Genomic DNA, 23,538 nt, shown 5'->3' with positions numbered 1-23,538 from the left:
AGCTCTGCCTCCTAAGTTGCCCCTTACATTGAAGCCATGTAGAGGACGTACCTGTTGAGCCCTTCGCCCACAGGCGGCTTGTTTCCGTCGTCTGTATACACGATCACCTCCTTATTTCGGATATGGACTATTTCATCCAGGTTGATGTTGAGGAGGTCGACCCGTCCTTCGAAATAAATGGATCCGTAGCCTACGGGAGATGAGAGACCGACATTTGGATACCAGCAGCTCACTACAAGGGAAGAACATCAGAGCTGCACGGAGTAGGATCATGACCACGGATCCCTCCAGGCCTCTGCAGCAAGTGGTTTACATTGGGTCCCAGCTCAGCCAAGCAATGAGGAACCTCAATACATCCGAGCGCCAGAAAGTATATGTGGGCGTCCACTATTACCTCGGGAAGAAGGCAGCACAGACCGGGGGGGGCGGCTTTTATCACTGATCAGCACAGACCGAGGGGGGCGGTGCGGCCGTCACTGATCAGCACAGACCGAGGGGGGCGGTGCGGCCGTCACTGATCAGCACAGACCGAGGGGGGCGGTGCGGCCGTCACTGATCAGCACAGACCGGGGGGGGCGGCTTTTATCACTGATCAGCACAGACCGAGGGGGGCGGTGCGGCCGTCACTGATCAGCACAGACCGAGGGGGGCGGTGCGGCCGTCACTGATCAGCACAGACCGAGGGGGGCGGTGCGGCCGTCACTGATCAGCACAGACCGAGGGGGGCGGTGCGGCTTTTATCACTGATCAGCACAGACCGAGGGGGGCGGTGCGGCTTTTATCACTGATCAGCACAGACCGAGGGGGGCGGTGCGGCCGTCACTGATCAGCACAGACCGAGGGGGGCGGTGCGGCCGTCACTGATCAGCACAGACCGAGGGGGGCGGTGCGGCCGTCACTGATCAGCACAGACCGAGGGGGGCGGTGCGGCCGTCACTGATCAGCACAGACCGAGGGGGGCGGTGCGGCCGTCACTGATCAGCACAGACCGAGGGGGGCGGTGCGGCCGTCACTAATCAGCACAGACCGAGGGGGGGCGGTGCGGCCGTCACTGATCAGCACAGACCGAGGGGGGCGGTGCGGCCGTCACTGATCAGCACAGACCGAGGGGGGCGGTGCGGCCGTCACTGATCAGCACAGACCGAGGGGGGCGGTGCGGCCGTCACTGATCAGCACAGACCGAGGGGGGCGGTGCGGCCGTCACTGATCAGCACAGACCGAGGGGGGCGGTGCGGCCGTCACTAATCAGCACAGACCGAGGGGGGCGGTGCGGCCGTCACTGATCAGCACAGACCGAGGGGGGCGGTGCGGCCGTCACTGATCAGCACAGACCGAGGGGGGCGGTGCGGCCGTCACTGATCAGCACAGACCGAGGGGGGCGGTGCGGCCGTCACTAATCAGCACAGACCGAGGGGGGGCGGTGCGGCCGTCACTGATCAGCACAGACCGAGGGGGGCGGTGCGGCCGTCACTGATCAGCACAGACCGAGGGGGGCGGTGCGGCCGTCACTGATCAGCACAGACCGAGGGGGGCGGTGCGGCCGTCACTGATCAGCACAGACCGAGGGGGGCGGTGCGGCCGTCACTGATCAGCACAGACCGAGGGGGGCGGTGCGGCCGTCACTAATCAGCACAGACCGAGGGGGGCGGTGCGGCCGTCACTGATCAGCACAGACCGAGGGGGGCGGTGCGGCCGTCACTGATCAGCACAGACCGAGGGGGGCGGTGCGGCCGTCACTGATCAGCACAGACCGAGGGGGCGGTGCGGCCGTCACTGATCACCACAGACCGAGGGGGCGGTGCGGCCGTCACTGATCAGCACACACCTTTCTATAAGCTGGAGGAGCGATTCAGGAGGGGAAGGTGCGGCCGTCACTGATCAGCACAGACCGAGGGGGGAGGTGCGGCCGTCACTGATCAGCACAGACCGAGGGGGACGGTGCGGCCGTCACTGATCAGCACAGACCGAGGGGGGCGGTGCGGCCGTCACTGATCAGCACAGACCGAGGGGGCGGTGCGGCCGTCACTGATCAGCACACACCTTTCTATAAGCTGGAGGAGTGATTCAGGAGGGGACGGTGCGGCCGTCACTGATCAGCACAGACCGAGGGGGACGGTGCGGCAGTCACTGATCAGCACAGACCGAGGGGGACGGTGCGGCAGTCACTGATCAGCACATGCCTTTCTATAACCTGGAGAAGCGATAAAACACCGCCATGCCTGAGACATAAGATGGCGGACACTCCTTTCATCATCACATTCCTGGTGTATTATTGGACACCACTCACCTCTACGTCCAATAGTGAAGCCGTCCACGATACACTTCCCATCTTCATCAACCATCTTGGCCAGTGCATCCATGGAGGGGATGGTGTAGTAACCTTCTCTGGTCAGCACAATACCTGGGGGAGATTAATGGAGATAAAGCGGCCACACTCGGGCATTGCCGCAGCGTCCACTACCACTGAGCGGTCACTCACCGGCTGGGTGTGGCGGTACATCATGGTGGACCTCCTCCTCAGTGAGCGAGCTCTCCTCTGCGCTGCCATCCAGACTGTTCCTCAGAGCGCTGCGCATGTTCAGCGCTACTATGGTGTCGTCCATACTGTTCACACGCTTCTTCTCTTGACTCGGAGGCAGCGGTTTGGATGGAGGAAAGGGGTAATAGGCCGATACTTCCTCGTCGTGCTCGCCGTCCACCTCGGAGCTGCTCTTTTCGTTGGCTCTGTAATCACAAGTCATCGTTATACACAATCCTGACAGTGACCAGACGGGACGGACCCCGAGCGGGCACAACACTCACCCCTCATTCTCCGGGTATCTGGCTGGAGACGGCACCTCGTCCTGCTCGGCACGTGACGGTGAGGCCAGATTGCTGATGTTCAGGTTCTTCAACACCAACTTCTTTATGTTCTTCCTGAGACAGAAAATAAAGTCCATGATACGCAATGTTCACCCTCACAAGCGGAACCTCGAGTTACTATGAGGACTAAATAATCCAGCATGACTCGACATGGCCCGCGGATCATCCAGAATGGGAAAAAGACGGCGACCTTCCTGCAATGCTGTCTGACCACATTCCGAGGTGGTGTATGAAAGAAAGATGCCATGTTTTATAATCCTGGACAAACCCTTGAAGATGAGACCCTCCATTATGCCCAGAGAATGCATATTTGGGTCTCCAGGCGGTGTCCCTTTGCTGTCAGGATGGGTGGGATTCCAGCGCTCTGCCCCCGCTCCATACACCTACCTGGGCATGAAGGTGCCATTGAAAAGAGAAGGCTCGTCATCGTCCAGCCCATCGAACAGCTGTGCCTTTGCGGTGCCGGCCGTCTGCAGCGCTTTGGGGCGCACTTTGGTGGCGGGGCGAGGGGTGAGCTTGTAGTGAGTTGGGGTAGTCAGCGCTTTCTGTGCGGCGGGATTGGTGGGCTTCAGGCGCTAATAAGACAGAAGAGAGGCGATATAATGACAGACCCCGCCACGGTCCGCATGTGTCCATCACGCCGCATTACTCCGGTCATTCACCTCCTCCTTCTTCTTTGGGTCTGAAATAGGATTCCGGAAAAGGGGCGAATCCCCGTACGGAGAATAGGCCAAAGCGGTGAGCTGCTGCTGGAGGACGAGCTGCTGGGCGGCCGCGGCCCCGGAGTCACTGAGGGCTGAAGAGAATGAGTGTGAGGAGTGACCGCCCGAGGACGGCGGGCACAGGCCCCGAGGATGGCGGGCACAGGCCCCGCACATACAGCCCAGAGTACAGCAGGCACCGGCCCAGCACATACAGCCCAGAGTACAGCAGGCACCGGCCCAGCACATACAGCCCAGAGTACAGCAGGCACCGGCCCAGCACATACAGCCCAGAGTACAGCAGGCACCGGCCCAGCACATACAGCCCAGAGTACAGCAGACACCGGCCCAGCACATACAGCCCAGAGTACAGCAGGCACCGGCCCAGCACACACAGCCCAGAGTACAGCAGGCACCAGCCCCACACATACAGCCCAGAGTACAGCAGGCACCAGCCCATACAGCCCAGAGTGCAGCAGGCACCAGCCCAGAGTACAGCAGGCACCAGCCCCACACACACAGCCCAGAGTACAGCAGACACCGGCCCAGCACACACAGCCCAGAGTACAGCAGGCACCGGCCCAGCACACACAGCCCAGAGTACAGCAGGCACCGGCCCAGCCCATACAGCCCAGAGTACAGCAGGCACCAGCCCCACACACACAGCCCAGAGTACAGCAGGCACCGGCCCCACACACACAGCCCAGAGTACAGCAGGCACCAGCCCCACACACACAGCCCAGAGTACAGCAGACACCGGCCCAGCACACACAGCCCAGAGTACAGCAGGCACCGGCCCCACACACACAGCCCAGAGTACAGCAGGCACCGGCCCCGCACATACAGCCCAGAGTACAGCAGGCACCGGCCCAGCACATACAGCCCAGAGTACAGCAGGCACCAGCCCCACACACACAGCCCAGAGTACAGCAGACACCGGCCCATACAGCCCAGAGTGCAGCAGGCACCAGCCCAGAGTACAGCAGGCACCAGCCCCACACACACAGCCCAGAGTACAGCAGACACCGGCCCAGCACACACAGCCCAGAGTACAGCAGGCACCGGCCCAGCACACACAGCCCAGAGTACAGCAGGCACCAGCCCAGCCCATACAGCCCAGAGTACAGCAGGCACCAGCCCCACACACACAGCCCAGAGTACAGCAGGCACCGGCCCCACACACACAGCCCAGAGTACAGCAGACACCGGCCCAGCACACACAGCCCAGAGTACAGCAGGCACCGGCCCCACACACACAGCCCAGAGCCCAGCAGGCACCAGCCCAGCACATACAGCCCAGAGTACAGCAGGCACCGGCCCAGCACATACAGCCCAGAGTACAGCAGGCACCGGCCCAGCACATACAGCCCAGAGTACAGCAGGCACCGGCCCAGCACATACAGCCCAGAGTACAGCAGACACCGGCCCAGCACATACAGCCCAGAGTACAGCAGACACCGGCCCCACACATACAGCCCAGAGTACAGCAGGCACCAGTCCATACAGCCCAGAGTACAGCAGACAACGGCCCAGCACATACAGCCCAGAGTACAGCAGGCACCGACCCAGCACATACAGCCCAGAGTACAGCAGGCACCGGCCCAGCACATACAGCCCAGAGTACAGCAGACACCGGCCCAGCACATACAGCCCAGAGTACAGCAGGCACCGGCCCAGCACATACAGCCCAGAGTACAGCAGGCACCGGCCCCACACATACAGCCCAGAGTACAGCAGACACCGGCCCAGCACATACAGCCCAGAGTACAGCAGGCACCGGCCCAGCACATACACCCCAGAGTACAGCAGGCACCGGCCCCGCACATACAGCCCAGAGTACAGCAGACACCGGCCCCGCACATACAGCCCAGAGTACAGCAGGCACCGGCCCAGCACATACAGCCCAGAGTACAGCAGGCACCAGCACATACACCCCAGAGTACAGCAGGCACCGGCCCAGCACATACAGCCCAGAGTACAGCAGGCACCGGCCCAGCACATACAGCCCAGAGTACAGCAGACACCGGCCCCGCACATACAGCCCAGAGTACAGCAGACACCGGCCCAGCACATACAGCCCAGAGTACAGCAGGCACCGGCCCAGCACATACACCCCAGAGTACAGCAGGCACCGGCCCCGCACATACAGCCCAGAGTACAGCAGGCACCAGTCCATACAGCCCAGAGTACAGCAGACACCGGCCCAGCACATACAGCCCAGAGTACAGCAGGCACCTGCCCAGCACATACACCCCAGAGTACAGCAGGCACCGGCCCCGCACATACAGCCCAGAGTACAGCAGACACCGGCCCCGCACATACAGCCCAGAGTACAGCAGGCACCAGCCCATACAGCCCAGAGTACAGCAGACACCGGCCCAGCACATACAGCCCAGAGTACAGCAGACACCGGCCCAGCACATACAGCCCAGAGTACAGCAGGCACCGGCCCAGCACATACAGCCCAGAGTACAGCAGGCACCGGCCCCGCACACACAGCCCAGAGTACAGCAGGCACCAGTCCATACAGCCCAGAGTACAGCAGACACCGGCCCAGCACATACAGCCCAGAGTACAGCAGGCACCGGCCCCACACACACAGCCCAGAGTACAGCAGGCACCAGCCCCACACATACAGCCCAGAGTACAGCAGGCACCAGCCCCACACATACAGCCCAGAGTACAGCAGGCACTGGCCCCACACACACAGCCCAGAGTACAGCAGACACCGGCCCCACACACACAGCCCAGAGTACAGCAGACACCGGCCCAGCACATACAGCCCAGAGTACAGCAGACACCGGCCCAGCACATACAGCCCAGAGTACAGCAGACACCGGCCCAGCACATTTATGGCAGTGCTGTACCAGTCTCCTCAGCAATAGTAAAAGCAACAGAAACTCACCGACAGGAGCCTGAGCACCAGAGAATCCCAGGCCGGTGTTGGCTGCATTAAACCCAGTGGTACCAAAAGTGCCTGTCCCGAGGGCGCCGAGTTTTGGCTGATTTCCGAACAGTGAAGTCTGGCCAGGATTCAGACCTGCGACGCAGAAAAAGGGAACAAGTGGTCAGAATGCGCATCGCTCCGAGTGCCCAACACAAGACATAGGGGACATGTGCACTGCCATCGTGCAGCAGAGCAGCCACAAAGCCCACGTTGAGCACGTGCAGAACCTGCGCTCGTGTACTGTGGTGTCACCCGAAGACATCATACAATCAGGACTCATCATGATTTGTGTACATTCTACGTAATGGTGACATCCCCGCTGTCCTCTCCGGCAGCCCCCGACCTCCCAGAGGAATGATGGAGGCGTGAAGGACCGATCGTCTCCCACTGAAATCAGCACAAGGAAAATAGTCCTACCTTGTCCAAAGCCGGTGCCGAGGCCGGGACCCAGCGTCCCCGGGGCAGTCTTGTTACCGAAGAGACTGCTGCCCGCGTTACTGGCCCCAAACCCTGCAGATCAGGAGAACGAAGGAACATAAGACAGGAAGAAACATGTGCAGCAGAGACCTCACCAGGGTACAAGACCATCAACTAATCCTGCAGAACAACGAGCGCAGCTCTGGAGTATAATACAGGAGGTAACTTAGGATCAGTAATGTGATGTATGTACACAGTGACTGCACCAGCAGAATAGTGAGTGCAGCTCTGGGGTATAATACAGGGTGTAACTCAGGATCAGTAATGTAATGTATGTACACAGTGACTGCACCAGCAGAATAGTGAGTGCAGCTCTGGGGTATAATACAGGATGTAACTCAGGATCAGTAATGTAATGTATGTACACAGTGACTGCACCAGCAGAATAGTGAGTGCAGCTCTGGGGTATAATACAGGATGTAACTCAGGATCAGTAATGTAATGTATGTACACAGTGACTGCACCAGCAGAATAGTGAGTGCAGCTCTGGGGTATAATACAGGATGTAACTCAGGATCAGTAATGTAATGTATGTACACCGTGACTGCACCAGCAGAATAGTGAGTGCAGCTCTGGGGTATAATACAGGATGTAACTCAGGATCAGTAATGTAATGTATGTACACAGTGACTGCACCAGCAGAATAGTGAGTGAAGCTCTGGGGTATAATACAGGATGTAACTCAGGATCAGTAATGTATGTACACAGTGACTGCTCCAGCAGAATAGTGAGTGCAGCTCTGGGGTATAATACAGGATGTAACTCAGAATCAGTAATGTAATGTATGTACACAGTGACTGCACCAGCAGAATAGTGAGTGCAGCTCTGGGGTATAATACAGGATGTAACTCAGGATCAGTAATGTATCTACACAGTGACTGCACCAGCAGAATAGTGAGAGCAGCTCTGGGGTATAATACAGGAGGTAACTCAGGATCAGTAATGTAATGTATGCACACAGTGACTCCACCAGCAGAATAGTGAGTGCAGCTCTGGGGTATAATACATTACTGATCCTGAGTTACATCCTGTATTATACCCCAGAGCTGCACTCACTATTCTGCTGGTGCAGTCACTGTGTAGATACATTACATTACTGATCCTGAGTTACATCCTGTATTATACCCCAGAGCTGCACTCACTATTCTGCTGGAGCAGTCACTGTGTACATACATTACTGATCCTGAGTTACATCCTGTATTATACCCCAGAGCTGCACTCACTATTCTGCTGGTGCAGTCACGGTGTATATACATTACATTACTGATCCTGAGTTACAGCCTGTATTATACCCCAGAGCTGCACTCACTATTCTGCTGGTGCAGTCACTGTGTACATACATTACATTACTGATCCTGAGTTACATCCTGTATTATACCCCAGAGCTGCACTCACTATTCTGCTGGTGCAGTCACTGTGTACATACATTACATTACTGATCCTGAGTTACATCCTGTATTATACCCCAGAGCTGCACTCACTATTCTGCTGGTGCAGTCACGGTGTACATACATTACATTACTGATCCTGAGTTACCTCCTGTATTATACCCCAGAGCTGCACTCACTATTCTGCTGGTGCAGTCACTGTGTACATACATTACTGGTCCTGAGTTACATCCTGTATTATACCCCAGAGCTGCACTCACTATTCTGCTGGTGCAGTCACTGTGTACATACATTACATTACTGATCCTGAGTTACATCCTGTATTATACCCCAGAGCTGCACTCACTATTCTGCTGGTGCAGTCACGGTGTACATACATTACATTACTGATCCTGAGTTACCTCCTGTATTATACCCCAGAGCTGCACTCACTATTCTGCTGGTGCAGTCACTGTGTACATACATTACTGGTCCTGAGTTACATCCTGTATTATACCCCAGAGCTGCACTCACTATTCTGCTGGTGCAGTCACTGTGTACATACATTACATTACTGATCCTGAGTTACATCCTGTATTATACCCCAGAGCTGCACTCACTATTCTGCTGGAGCAGTCACTGTGTACATACATTACTGATCCTGAGTTACATCCTGTATGTACACAGTGACTGCTCCAGCAGAATAGTGAGTGCAGCTCTGGGGTATAATACAGGATGTAACTCAGGATCAGTAATGTAATGTATGTACACACTGACTGCACCAGCAGAATAGTGAGTGCAGCTCTGGGGTATAATACAGGATGTAACTCAGGATCAGTAATGTATGTACACAGTGACTGCTCCAGCAGAATAGTGAGTGCAGCTCTGGGGTATAATACAGGATGTAACTCAGGATCAGTAATGTAATGTATCTACACAGTGACTGCACCAGCAGAATAGTGAGTGCAGCTCTGGGGTATAATACAGGATGTAACTCAGGATCAGTAATGTATGTACACAGTGACTGCTCCAGCAGAATAGTGAGTGCAGCTCTGGGGTATAATACAGGATGTAACTCAGGATCAGTAATGTAATGTATGTACACAGTGACTGCACCAGCAGAATAGTGAGTGCAGCTCTGGGGTATAATACAGGATGTAACTCAGGATCAGTAATGTATGTACACAGTGACTGCTCCAGCAGAATAGTGAGTGCAGCTCTGGGGTATAATACAGGATGTAACTCAGGATCAGTAATGTATGTACACAGTGACTGCACCAGCAGAATAGTGAGTGCAGCTCTGGAGTATAATACAGGATGTAACTCAGGATCAGTAATGTAATGTATCTACACAGTGACTGCACCAGCAGAATAGTGAGAGCAGCTCTGGGGTATAATACAGGAGGTAACTCAGGATCAGTAATGTAATGTATGCACACAGTGACTCCACCAGCAGAATAGTGAGTGCAGCTCTGGGGTATAATACATTACTGATCCTGAGTTACATCCTGTATTATACCCCAGAGCTGCACTCACTATTCTGCTGGTGCAGTCACTGTGTAGATACATTACATTACTGATCCTGAGTTACATCCTGTATTATACTCCAGAGCTGCACTCACTGTGTACATACATTACTGATCCTGAGTTACATCCTGTATTATACCCCAGAGCTGCACTCACTATTCTGCTGGTGCAGTCACGGTGTACATACATTACATTACTGATCCTGAGTTACATCCTGTATTATACCCCAGAGCTGCACTCACTATTCTGCTGGTGCAGTCACTGTGTACATACATTACATTACTGATCCTGAGTTACATCCTGTATTATACCCCAGAGCTGCACTCACTATTCTGCTGGTGCAGTCACTGTGTACATACATTACATTACTGATCCTGAGTTACATCCTGTATTATACCCCAGAGCTGCACTCACTATTCTGCTGGAGCAGTCACTGTGTACATACATTACTGATCCTGAGTTACATCCTGTATTATACCCCAGAGCTGCACTCACTATTCTGCTGGTGCAGTCACGTGTACATACATTACTGGTCCTGAGTTACATCCTGTATTATACCCCAGAGCTGCACTCACTATTCTGCTGGTGCAGTCAGTGTGTACATACATTACTGATCCTGAGTTACACCCTGTATTATACTCCAGAGCTGCACTCACTATTCTGCTGGTGCAGTCACTGTGTACATACATTACTGATCCTGAGTTACATCCTGTATTATACTCCAGAGCTGCACTCACTATTCTGCTGGTGCAGTCACTGTGTACATACATTACATTACTGATCCTGAGTTACATCCTGTATTATACCCCAGAGCTGCACTCACTATTCTGCTGGAGCAGTCACTGTGTACATACATTACTGATCCTGAGTTACATCCTGTATTATACCCCAGAGCTGCACTCACTATTCTGCTGGAGCAGTCACTGTGTACATACATTACTGATCCTGAGTTACATCCTGTATGTACACTGACTGCTCCAGCAGAATAGTGAGTGCAGCTCTGGGGTATAATACAGGATGTAACTCAGGATCAGTAATGTAATGTATGTACACACTGACTGCACCAGCAGAATAGTGAGTGCAGCTCTGGGGTATAATACAGGATGTAACTTAGGATCAGTAATGTATGTACACAGTGACTGCACCAGCAGAATAGTGAGTGCAGCTCTGGGGTATAATACAGGATGTAACTCAGGATCAGTAATGTATGTACACAGTGACTGCTCCAGCAGAATAGTGAGTGCAGCTCTGGAGTATAATACAGGATGTAACTCAGGATCAGTAATGTAATGTATGTACACAGTGACTGCACCAGCAGAATAGTGAGTGCAGCTCTGGAGTATAATACAGGATGTAACTCAGGATCAGTAATGTAATGTATCTACACAGTGACTGCACCAGCAGAATAGTGAGTGCAGCTCTGGGGTATAATACAGGATGTATCTCAGGATCAGTAATGTAATGTATCTACACAGTGACTGCACCAGCAGAATAGTGAGTGCAGCTCTGGGGTATAATACAAGATGTAACTCAGGATCAGTAATGTAATGTATGTACACAGTGACTGCACCAGCAGAATGGTGAGTGCAGCTCTGGAGTATAATACAGGAGGTAACTCAGGATCAGTAATGTAATGTATGTACACAGTGACTGCACCAGCAGAATAGTGAGTGCAGCTCTGGGGTATAATACAGGATGTAACTCAGGATCAGTAATGTATGTACACAGTGACTGCACCAGCAGAATAGTGAGTGCAGCTCTGGAGTATAATACAGGATGTAACTCAGGATCAGTAATGTAATGTATGTACACAGTGACTGCACCAGCAGAATAGTGAGTGCAGCTCTGGGGTATAATACAGGATGTAACTCAGGATCAGTAATGTATGTACACAGTGACTGCACCAGCAGAATAGTGAGTGCAGCTCTGGAGTATAATACAGGATGTAACTCAGGATCAGTAATGTAATGTATCTACACAGTGACTGCACCAGCAGAATAGTGAGAGCAGCTCTGGGGTATAATACAGGAGGTAACTCAGGATCAGTAATGTAATGTATGCACACAGTGACTCCACCAGCAGAATAGTGAGTGCAGCTCTGGGATATAATACAGGATGTAACTCAGGATCAGTAATGTAATGTATCTACACAGTGACTGCACCAGCAGAATAGTGAGTGCAGCTCTGGGGTATAATACAGGATGTAACTCAGGATCAGTAATGTAATGTATGTACACAGTGACTGCACCAGCAGAATGGTAGGTATCCCACCGTTGCTTCTTGTACCTGTGGTATCTGCGCTGTGTGTGTAGTTTTGCTTTTTGGTTCTTCTATATCCTGTGTATGTGGCCGTCCCTGATCGTAGGCCGGCTGTCTCATTGGTATTATTGCACCCGTGCAGTCGCCATTTTACTTGACAGGGTATTTGTATTGAGGCCCAGTTACACAGGTAAGCATCTCTGCCTGATTTTGCTTTTTCTTCTACAGTAGCGTGTGTAATGGTGTATGATGTGGCCTGGGCTTAACCCCTTCACCCCCAGCAGTATTTATTTTTTACTCTCCCTTCTTCCAAGAGCCATAACTTTTTATTTTTGGGAAGGTCACACAAATAATGTATTCATTGGTAAAATAGCCGGGATCCAGTCACAAACCAAGGATTGGAGTATTAACCCGAGAGGTTGGTCTGGACTCTACATTAGGCCTGTACACATAGAAAGATGCTCACAGTGGGGGCAGCCAAGCTGATGTGATCCATTCCATATTTCTCCCCCCTCCCTCAGGGGCAGAATATTTGATAAGTCTGTAAGTTTTCTCCTTTTTATCACTGTTTTTGCATATTTGTATGTCACTTTTTATTCCCATATTTTTACTTTTATTGTAAGCACTGTACCTTTTCTATTAAAGCTTAAAACTTTAATAAGTTTGAACCTTGTATGCTCTAAAGAATCCATAGCCTTAGGGTGTGTGATCCTGCCGATTGGCGGACAGTAGTAGTAATAATTCCGGCACTCATCACTCGTGTATTCGGTGAGTGGTGGCAGCGTGTATGAGCGGGTGTGTGGCCTGGGTCGGTGTGTGATTTATGCTCCCATTACAGCATAGGACAGAGGTTGAATGCTGGACCGAGAGGGGAGATGGGTTATACCTGCAAGGGTTAATCTAAGTCATGTGCTGAGAGCGGGTACATGACAAGACTTATGAGGTTTCGTTTCTGAAAGACGATTTGTATTTTTGAATGACACCATTCATTCTAAATTAAAAAAAATAAAACTAATTGTAGAATAGTTTTTGGGCTTTTATATAGTGTACACTGTAAGGGATTACTGACCACTAGGATTCCCCAGGTCAGTATGAGTGTGCAGATAGCAAATGTGTATACATTTTTATTTTATTTTATATAGATTTCTTACTGAAGTGGAGAAAAAAAAAATAAACAATTTGTATGAAAAATATTTGTAGCTTTTGTTACAATTTTCAGAGACCTGTGACTTTATTTTTTGGGATCTGGGGCAGGTGAGGGATTATGTTTTGGGCCTTCGGCTGACGTTTTCAGTGATACCATTTTGGGGTAGATGCGATGTTTTGATCTTTTATTACATTTTATTGCCATGTTGCAGCGAGCAAAAAAAAAACAACAAAAAACAAAGCCTAATTGTAGGGTTTCGATTCCTTTTCTTATTTGCCTTTTACTGATCAGATTAAGTCACTTCACATTTTGACAGATCGGACATTTCTGAAGGCAGCGATACCTAATGTGTACTTTTTTTTATTGTTTTATTTTTAAATGGGGCGTAAGGGGGGATTTGAATTTTTTTTTTTTTTATCTAGCCCCTTAGGGGACTTGAAGCTGCGATGGGTCTCATCACCTGTGCTATACATGGCATTGTACCAGCCCCGCTGTGTCTTCTATGAACGCCACGTGCCGATGTTCACAGGTGTGTCGGAGTGACAGGTACGAGGGGTCTTCAGCAGACGCCCTGCAGTTACACCATGGGTGCGCCGATGGAAACAAGGCACGGTTTAAATCCCGCTGTCAGAGAGTGAAGGCAGGATGCAACAGCCGCAGACAGAGCTCCGCTCCACAAGCATCATGTGTCGTGAAAGGGTTAAACATCCTAACTTTGTCATTAAGAGCTTCTGACTTTCCGCCAATTAAGGCGACGACCAATCACAATAGTAAAGTTCTCTCACCGAACAGAGTCCCGGAGCCGGTGCCGAACGCAGGGGCGCTCGTCGTGGTCGTCCCGAATGCAGCCGGTTTGTTATTAAACAGGGTCTGTGACAGAAAACAATGCAGGGGGTTAAAAATATACAACCTAACCCCCCCCCCCAATATCACAGACAGGTGATAGAAATCTCTGTAAAATGAGATCTCTGCCCGGACTCCGCTATGGATCTCACTCCTCCCCAGATCTGATTACTACAGGAATATTTCTCCTTTTGGACAGATTGATGCGGGCGGACCTCCTACTCACAGGGGGAGACCCCTAGAACCAGATTTAGTGCACACGCGCCAACATCATGGAGGCTCCTAACTGACCGGTACTTCCTCCATTGGTGGAGAGCTATTGAGGTGAGCAGATAGTGCATCAGCGGAGGCATTAGTGGGGTCCTATGAAGGGTTAATAACCTGCTCTACAGATATGATGTGGCCCCCTACCCCACCTCCAATCCCTCCCAAAGCTGCAGCCAGAGAGTGCGGAGGGGCTTGGACCTGCCACTCCTGTGGCCCCGGGGGCCGCTCTGGTTTCCTCCTCACCGTCTCCTCTGGCGAGTACGTGTCCTCAGATGGAGGGCTTCCCAGTGGGGGTTCCGATGGCGCTACGCTCCTATACACACTACGCACCTTGTGGCGCGGGCACAGGCTGGCCATGTACCACATTCCTCTCACCATTGGAGGGGCTCTCGGATTTACCCAAGCCCCTCACTATTTCTATACATAAGTGATCAGGAGTCGGCTATTGCACCGGACGTTCAGACTTCTTACATTATTTGTAGCACTAATACCGATTATTGCTCATTGTTTATATATAGATTTTATTGTGTAGGAGTAAAATAAGGAAAATAAAGATGCAAAGCCCAAGTGCAGCCACAGATTATGGCAAGTCCATTCTGTGCACTGGTTCCCGGGGTGACATACCGAATTTCCAACTCCTCCGAAAGGCGTATTGCTGGTCTGTCCAAACAAACTGGTCCCCGTCCCAAAGGCCGAGCCGGCATTTGTGTTGGTTGCGGTGCCAAAGAGGCCGGTGGACTGCGTGGCTTGAGTGCTTCCAAAAAGCCCCTGTAGAATACAGATCACATGAAATGCAGACACAGTAGTAGGCGCACACCGCCCCGTGGGAAGCGGCGGCCATAGACGCGCCAATGTGCCGGCCTGCAGCAGACTCACCACTGTGGCAGACTCGCCATTGTGCCAATCTGCAGCGGACTCACCACTGTGCCAATCTGCGGCGGACTCACCACTGTGCCAATCTGCGGCGGACTCACCACTGTGCCAATCTGCGGCGGACTCACCACTGTGCCAATCTGCGGCGGACTCACCACTGTGCCAATCTGCGGCGGACTCACCACTGTGCCAATCTGCGGCGGACTCACCACTGTGCCAATCTGCAGCGGACTCACCACTGTGCCAATCTGCGGCGGACTCACCACTGTGCCAACCTGCAGCGGACTCACCACTGTGCCAATCTGCGGCGGACTCACCACTGTGCCAACCTGCAGCGGACTCACCACTGTGCCAATCTGCGGCGGACTCACCATTGTGCTGGCCTGCGGCTGCCCCAGTGTGTTGGTGTTCCCAAATGAAAAGCCAGCATTCTGTGTGGTCGTGGCTGGGAAGGGCTTATTAAACAAGCTCGTCGCTGGCTGGGCAGAGGCCTGGCCGAATAGACTGCCGGTGTTTGCTCCAAACGTGTTGGTTCCTGCAAATACAGTCACAATGAGACCAACTGACCAGCCCCCCCATACCATTCCCACCGCCCCCCCCGTCCAGCACTAAGATCGCGGGTGTGGTGGGCCCCCAGTCGTCATCTTTGAGGTACAGCACCTTTCACCATGGACCCTTTTGCGTGCTGAACCGACGGCCTTACATCTTGGTAATCGCTTTATATCGCACGGACACGCCGCCCTCTAGAACTCCACTAAACCCCGATGTGAAGCTGCCGCTCTGTAACACACTGAAACTTTGTTGCTTCATATCTTTTATATAGTGATTTTTCAATTTTTCCCTATTTTCTATGGCAGCAATGCAGTTTTAATGTTCTAGAACAATCCTTCTTGGTACATTATAGTGCAACCTTACTGTTTTTTCACTTGTATGACTTTTTGGCTGGCACCTATTCACACTAGCTTGGATGTGCTGGTCCTTTTCTAATTCTACAGATCTGTATAGGACCCATCACTTACCTTGCCCAAATGCATTTTTATTGCCAAACGAAAAGCTGCTGCTGGATGGCGTCGCCCCGAAGAGACCCGTGGAGGCACTGGAAGTGGCTGTGGATGCCCCAAATAGGCTGGTACCCGTGGCTGCCCCCACTGGATTCTGCGGCCCCTTCCTGTTGGCCTGATAATCCTCCAGACGCAGCTCCTATAGGAAGACAAGGCCGGCAGTGACCAGCATGCAGATAGGAGACAGGACAGGTGGCCACTGTAATGGGGTCTACCAAGCGGGGGTACCTCTTTCAGTACCACCCCGTGTTTTCGGAGGTCCACTCTGCTTTGGCTGGAGTCTGAATGAAGGACGCTGGCTGGAATCGCTTGGTTACATGGGCGCATATAAAAGATCACTGCTTCTCCACGTATTTCCAGTCTGACAACACTTTACTCACAGGACACAGAATATATCACACAGATACAGAGGGCAGGCCAACAGAAAAGTGGCAGGCCAGACATACATTACAATAGACGCAGGGGGCCAGAGCCTGACGATATTTACTGTGGGAATTACAAAGGTGGGGGGGGGGGGGGGGGGGAGGACAGAAGGGGAATATCGTGTCCCCTCTGCCCAGGGCGCATCCTGTGGGCTGATGCATTAGGGACATGCATCTCACATGGAACATATTCTGGGTGCTGAGTGGTTCCGTAACACGTAACAGCCGCAGCCCGGCACTCACCTCTAGAGACTTGCTCTCATACTCCTTCATGGCTGTAATGCACTGGTGCTTTGTACTGATGTTTGTGGTCACCCCGCCCTTGGCCATGGTGTCTGTTCCAGAAGGGGCCTGAAAATTAAAAGACATGTAGCAGAGGATTCCTGCTCTACAGTGGAAAGGTCGCAAAGGCTGGTGACCTGCGACAAAGCAAAGCTCTTGTATTCAAAAGCATTCTCCGGCGCCAGAAAGCCTGAACGATGGGCAGGTAAGACGCGGAGCCCTCAGTGCTGCTCACACAAAATATTACCCCAAAATAAGTCCTAGCAGGTTCCCAGGAGGACCAAGCTGGCAGGCCCCGGGGACGGACCCTCAGCAGCACACGACGCCATAACTCATTGCCTCTGATTGCCATGCACCTTGGCAGCCGCACCATTGAAATGCCAATGTCCATTACTGAGAGCAACTAAACGGTTAACAGCAGTGAGCGCAGCTGTAACACAGCCGGCACCTGCCGCGCACGATGCGGGCTCCTCTCCAGAGCTGGATTCATACAGCCATTAGCGACCATAGGTCATTAAGGGGTTAAGTAGTTAGCATTCTGCTCAAATGACAAAGCTGCCGATACCACGGCGTCGGGCGTGATCAGCCGATTACCCAAGAGTCACTGCCCGGCTTGGAAAGGTGAAGCCATTTTGTGCACAACTACCATCACGGCCATGTAAGCCACGTTAGTCAGCGACTACAAGACTTGCCCCAGCGAGCGCCTCTCAGAAATAAGCCGACACATTTTGAGCCCTGTACTCACATTGAACTTGATGGTGGTCCCACTGGGAGCTGCAGAGAAGGTCGAGGCCCCAAACAGGGTGCTGGATGTTCCCCCAAATGGATTCGCAGTGGTGTTTGTGTTGCCGAAGAGGCTGGTGCTGTTTGTACCTGTCCCAAAACCTACAAGTGAGAGAGGAGACAGATGAGGAAACCTGGAGACCCCGAAAACCGCTCAGACCGGGGGCACTTACTGCTGCTGAAGGTGGAAGGCTTCGTCTGGCCGAAGGCATTGTTCTGAGACGAGAAGAGGCCGCCTCCTGTGTTTGTGGCCCCGAATAAAGAGTTTGTGGTACCGGTGGATGTCCCGAAGCCAAAACCTGTGCTTGTAGAGGAGGTTGCTGTCTGGTTGAAGGTTCCTGTGCCAAAGAGTCCGCCTGAGAGAGGGTAAGAAAGCACAATAGCATCATGGAGCTCCACCACAAGGTCCCGTGGCCTCAGCCCGGTGACAGTACCTGGTTTACTCTGTGTGTTTCCAAACAAGCCGCCACTGTTTGTGTTGGTGCCGAAGGTTGAACTTCCAAAACCGGTAGCAGCCGACGTTCCAAAACCAGGAGCTGAAAACCCAAGAAATATTAACGGTCACCAAAAGCTTAACTCCCACCATCTCCTGTCCAAACACGATCCAAGCAGCGCCAGGACACCAGTGTCCGACCACAACCCATGAAGGAGACCATGTGTGAGGGCGCAGACAGGTGACAACACGGACGACGAGCACACTGCGATGCTCGGACTGGCCGGCAGCTGTCCATGTACCTCTATGCAGCAGTCTCACTCGGATTAGGAGAGCTGCCGGCCAGTCCGAGAACATGATCATCGTCCGTGATACAGGCCCTGCACCTCGGAGGGCAACAGGATGCCCAAAACCCAACAGGGGCATCAGATACACCCAGTACATGGGCCGGCAAGAGGCAAAGTAATCTACAAGACATGTGGAGGGGAATAAACTGCGGACAGACCCCTCCACCGAGGTAACAGGACTGGTCCCCACAATACATACTTTGCCCAAACGTTGACGTTGCTCCGAAAGCTCCGGTGCCTCCTCCGAAAGGAGTGCCGAAAGATTTATTAAACATGTCTCTAAAGCTTCATAGACCTAGAAAAAAGGAAACAAGGAGCCATTAGTTCTTGTGAGGACGCTGGACCGTGCAGGGAGACACACACTGAGGAGGACGGGAGCGGCCAAATCCCCCCCATCATGGAGATCACCCATAACCCCCATATGGCAGGAAGCACCAGGACCTGCGGACATCCCCGCCAGCATGGGCTCGCTGCCATCTGTGTGCAGATTACTCAGCGTTCATGCACACAAGACAACATGAACAAGCAGCGCTGCAGTGTAAAGTATCAGAGGAGGGAGGTACAGCAGGAGCCATCTAACGAGCCGAGGAAGATTTAGGATCACCCCAGACTCCAACAGACACTGTAGTAAAGTGGGAGTCAGCGGCCACAGCCGACAGATCATGTGCGTTACAGCAAAATCTTCCAGGGAGAAAGTGCTTTCTGCAGAGACGGCGGGCCCCTCCCCAGCACGGGCGGCCACGGCGGGCCCCTCCCCAGCACGGGCGGCCACGGCGGGCCCCTCCCCAGCACGGGCGGGTTGTGAGGTTCCCATAAGGATGCCTGTGGTGCTGGCAGGCGGTCAGATCCCTCCCTACAAAGCGCATCCCTGGTGACGGCAGTCTGTAACATGCTGTTCTGGTCCATCACCAAAAAAAAAAAATCAATGATGTCCTTGGGGTTCAGGATCCGATTTACTAGAATGACAAACACTGACCTGACCAGGGAGGAGACACTTGTCAGTGATTCCATCCAGTCTCTGCTCTGTGCCGACATCCACACAGCGGGGAGGAGAATGTATGAGGAGGAAGCTCGGACAGCGGCCGCACAACAAACTATTCTATATACTTCCCTAAAGGACGTCACTGAGAGGCACGAGCACACAGCAAAGGTCGCCATCACCGACCGACCGCAGCGATCGCTCCCACCGCCCGACCGCAGCGATCGCTCCCACCGCCCGACCGACCGCAGCGATCGCTCCCACCGCCCGACCGACCGCAGCGATCGCTCCCACCGCCCGACCGACCGCAGCGATCGCTCCCACCGCCCGACCGACCGCAGCGATCGCTCCCACCGACCGACCGCAGCGATCGCTCCCACCGCCCGACCGACCGCAGCGATCGCTCCCACCGCCCGACCGACCGCAGCGATCGCTCCCACCGCCCGACCGACCGCAGCGATCGCTCACACCGCCCGACCGACCGCAGCGATCGCTCACACCGCCCGACCGACCGCAGCGATCGCTCCCACCGCCCGACCGACCGCAGCGATCGCTCACACCGCCCGACCGACCGCAGCGATCGCTCCCACCGCCCGACCGACCGCAGCGATCGCTCCCACCGACCGACCGCAGCGATCGCTCCCACCGACCGACCGCAGCGATCGCTCCCACCGCCCGACCGACCGCAGCGATCGCTCCCACCGCCCGACCGACCGCAGCGATCGCTCCCACCGCCCGACCGACCGCAGCGATCGCTCCCACCGCCCGACCGACCGCAGCGATCGCTCCCACCGCCCGACCGACCGCAGCGATCGCTCCCACCGCCCGACCGACCGCAGCGATCGCTCCCACCGCCCGACCGACCGCAGCGATCGCTCCCACCGCCCGACCGACCGCAGCGATCGCTCACACCGCCCGACCGACCGCAGCGATCGCTCCCACCGCCCGACCGACCGCAGCGATCGCTCCCACCGCCCGACCGACCGCAGCGATCGCTCCCACCGCCCGACCGACCGCAGCGATCGCTCCCACCGCCCGACCGACCGCAGCGATCGCTCACACCGCCCGACCGACCGCAGCGATCGCTCACACCGCCCGACCGACCGCAGCGATCGCTCACACCGCCCGACCGACCGCAGCGATCGCTCACACCGCCCGACCGACCGCAGCGATCGCTCCCACCGACCGACCGCAGCGATCGCTCCCACCGCCCGACCGACCGCAGCGATCGCTCCCACCGCCCGACCGACCGCAGCGATCGCTCCCACCGCCCGACCGACCGCAGCGATCGCTCCCACCGCCCGACCGACCGCAGCGATCGCTCCCACCGCCCGACCGACCGCAGCGATCGCTCCCACCGCCCGACCGACCGCAGCGATCGCTCCCACCGCCCGACCGACCGCAGCGATCGCTCCCACCGCCCGACCGACCGCAGCGATCGCTCCCACCGCCCGACCGACCGCAGCGATCGCTCACACCGCCCGACCGACCGCAGCGATCGCTCCCACCGCCCGACCGACCGCAGCGATCGCTCCCACCGACCGACCGCAGCGATCGCTCCCACCGCCCGACCGACCGCAGCGATCGCTCCCACCGCCCGACCGACCGCAGCGATCGCTCCCACCGCCCGACCGACCGCAGCGATCGCTCCCACCGCCCGACCGACCGCAGCGATCGCTCCCACCGCCCGACCGACCGCAGCGATCGCTCCCACCGCCCGACCGACCGCAGCGATCGCTCCCACCGCCGCCATCACCGACCGCAGCGATCGCTCCCACCGCCGCCATCACCGACCGCAGCGATCGCACACGGAGGGGGACGGCCGGCGGTGGCACACGGAGGGGGACGGCCGGCGGTGGCACACGGAGGGGGACGGCCGGCGGTGGCACACGGAGGGGGACGGCCGGCGGTGGCACACGGAGGGGGACGGCCGGCGGTGGCACACGGAGGGGGACGGCCGGCGGTGGCACACGGAGGGGGACGGCCGGCGGTGGCACACGGAGGGGGACGGCCGGCGGTGGCACACGGAGGGGGACGGCCGGCGGTGGCACATGGAGGGGGTCTCCAGCGGTAACGAGCTCACGTCCTCACGTGTGACTGACCAGTGACTATTCCACCAGACGGCACGCGTCACATGAAGAGGTGGTGCAGCAGTTGAGTTATGGTCACGTGACTGCTGCTCAACCCCCTCACCTGGTGACGTCACATCCATTACACAAGGACTCGGTGCAGCCAATCAGCGAGCAGCGTTCATTCCGCCTCCTTCCTCACACAGATAAGCTGGAGTGTGACTGGCTGCAGCGGGTGACACTGCGGAGGCTGTGAGGGGACAGCACGCAGATACGGACCCGCCGGCTCCTCACATCCCCGCGGGCGCCGCCGCCCTCCTCTCACAACAGCCCCGTCTCCGGACACCGCAGTCACCGCCCACGACACACATCTTACCGGTCCCCTCAGAACTTGCGGTCCGCAGGCGGGAGAGCCAAATGCGTCAACTATCAATATGGCGCTGATGAAAGCACAGGGACGTCATCACGCTCCGCGCGTCACAACGGATATCAGAACCTGATTGGTTCACTCAGAGGGAGGGCGTGGCGTCGAAGACTGCTGTTTACTGTGGGCGTGACCTGCCCTGCTGTCTCTCATTGGTTACCGCTACTTAGTTGTTCAACGACTGTGCAGAGCAGCTGCCAATCATCCAGTCAGGGGAGTGGTCACCTAGCAACGCGGGTCACGTGAGAGAGCCGAAGTCCGGCGGCGACTTATGACGTCACCGTCGCCTTTTTAACTGACGTACCCTTGAGGTAGGATTTCCATTTAAAGGGATGGTGCCGGGATTCTTTATTTCTGTATTAAAGGGAACCTGTCACCCCCAAAATCGAAGTTGAGCTAAACCCACCGCCATCAGGGGCTTATCTCCGGCATTGTGTAATGCATTCTGTAATGCTGTAGAGAAGCCCCCGATGTAACCTGAAAGATGAGAAAGAGGTTACATTATACTCACCCAGGGGCGGTCCGGGTCTGATGGGTGTCGCGGTCCGGGGCCTCCTATCTTCTTACGATGACGACCTCTTCTGGTCTTCACGGCATCCCAATCTATATACACCCGGGCCATGGGCAAGGGACAGCTGATGCCCCCAATCTCTGTGTGGTGGGCCACATTGGAAGTTCCGGAACTTTCTACGGTAAACCTCAGGTGTAAGCTGGTTCTTGGTTATCATAGTCTCCATCTTGTTCTTGAGGGAGGTTAGCAAACGCCTCCAGAGCTCTGCCTCTCAGCCCTGGTGTCAGGTATCGTGCCCATTCATCTGTAGGCAGCTGGTACTGTCTGTAGGCTTTCTCAAAGGCCCGCAGAAAAGTGTCCAAGTCCCCGTCCTTCTCCATTACAGGAAAGTGATCGCGCCGGGGCTTCGGTATCTGAGCGCTGCTGGGCTCACGGCTCCAGGAGGTAGAATGTATCCCCCCTGCCGGAGCATCTCCAGTTCATGTTCTCGCCTCTCTCAGCCTCTTGGAATTGCAGGACCAGCTGCAGTCGTCTCTCTGTGTCATCCGCGGAGCATTGTTGCAGAGCCAGCTGCAGGAGGAGGTCTGCGCTCCCCTGGTTACTAGTTGGGCCCGTATTCAGTGGTTGGACCTCTGCTGCAGCACCATGTTCGCTGGTGCTGGCTTCTGCGGCCTCTGAGCTCTGAGAGCGGTCTAGAGCGGCTTCCCATTGCACCAGATCTGCGACCAGTTGGGCTTTGTTTTTGCCCGCAAAGTCCATGTGCTGTGACCTGCATAAGGCAATACAGGTGTCTCTAGTCTGCTGCTCATAAAAGGTTTCTCCCAGCACAACCATGGTTGCCAAATAAAAGATAGGATAGAAAACCAAAGAAAAGGGAAGGGATAATTACCAGTACGTAATTGTCTCAGGACTAATAAACACTGAGTTCGTTCTCCAAACTTATTTGCGCAGAGTCCT

The 23,538-nt window shown here is 55.0% G+C and overlaps 1 protein-coding gene across 2 annotated transcripts in view; it reads right to left on the bottom strand.

Moving 5' to 3' along the window:
- Positions 1 to 22,123, bottom strand: part of NUP98 (nucleoporin 98 and 96 precursor) — a 48,635-nt gene extending 26,512 nt beyond the window's left edge. The window contains exons 1-18 of one of the 2 annotated variants that reach the window (XM_069759582.1): positions 22,023 to 22,123; positions 18,798 to 18,893; positions 18,253 to 18,354; positions 17,992 to 18,174; positions 17,781 to 17,920; positions 16,997 to 17,104; positions 16,290 to 16,470; positions 15,642 to 15,805; positions 15,022 to 15,165; positions 14,073 to 14,157; positions 6,928 to 7,020; positions 6,469 to 6,603; positions 3,525 to 3,658; positions 3,250 to 3,437; positions 2,803 to 2,916; positions 2,480 to 2,724; positions 2,288 to 2,401; positions 52 to 190 (exon numbers count right to left, since the gene is read on the bottom strand). In XM_069759582.1, coding sequence (XP_069615683.1) covers positions 52 to 190; positions 2,288 to 2,401; positions 2,480 to 2,724; positions 2,803 to 2,916; positions 3,250 to 3,437; positions 3,525 to 3,658; positions 6,469 to 6,603; positions 6,928 to 7,020; positions 14,073 to 14,157; positions 15,022 to 15,165; positions 15,642 to 15,805; positions 16,290 to 16,470; positions 16,997 to 17,104; positions 17,781 to 17,920; positions 17,992 to 18,174; positions 18,253 to 18,354; positions 18,798 to 18,873 — 2,345 coding nt within the window. In that variant the 5' untranslated portion in view covers positions 18,874 to 18,893; positions 22,023 to 22,123. Of the gene's footprint in view, positions 1 to 51; positions 191 to 2,287; positions 2,402 to 2,479; positions 2,725 to 2,802; positions 2,917 to 3,249; positions 3,438 to 3,524; positions 3,659 to 6,468; positions 6,604 to 6,927; positions 7,021 to 14,072; positions 14,158 to 15,021; positions 15,166 to 15,641; positions 15,806 to 16,289; positions 16,471 to 16,996; positions 17,105 to 17,780; positions 17,921 to 17,991; positions 18,175 to 18,252; positions 18,355 to 18,797; positions 18,894 to 21,770; positions 21,804 to 22,022 lie in introns of those variants that run through there. The other variant, XM_069759583.1, reaches the window with a different exon arrangement.
- Positions 22,124 to 23,538: the final 1,415 nt, after the last annotated feature.

The sequence above is a fragment of the Ranitomeya imitator genome, chromosome 3 (genome assembly GCF_032444005.1).
Source record: "Ranitomeya imitator isolate aRanImi1 chromosome 3, aRanImi1.pri, whole genome shotgun sequence".
Lineage (NCBI taxonomy): Eukaryota > Metazoa > Chordata > Amphibia > Anura > Dendrobatidae > Ranitomeya > Ranitomeya imitator.
Note: the sequence above shows the minus strand (reverse complement) of the source record. Positions and strands in the feature narration are given on the sequence as shown.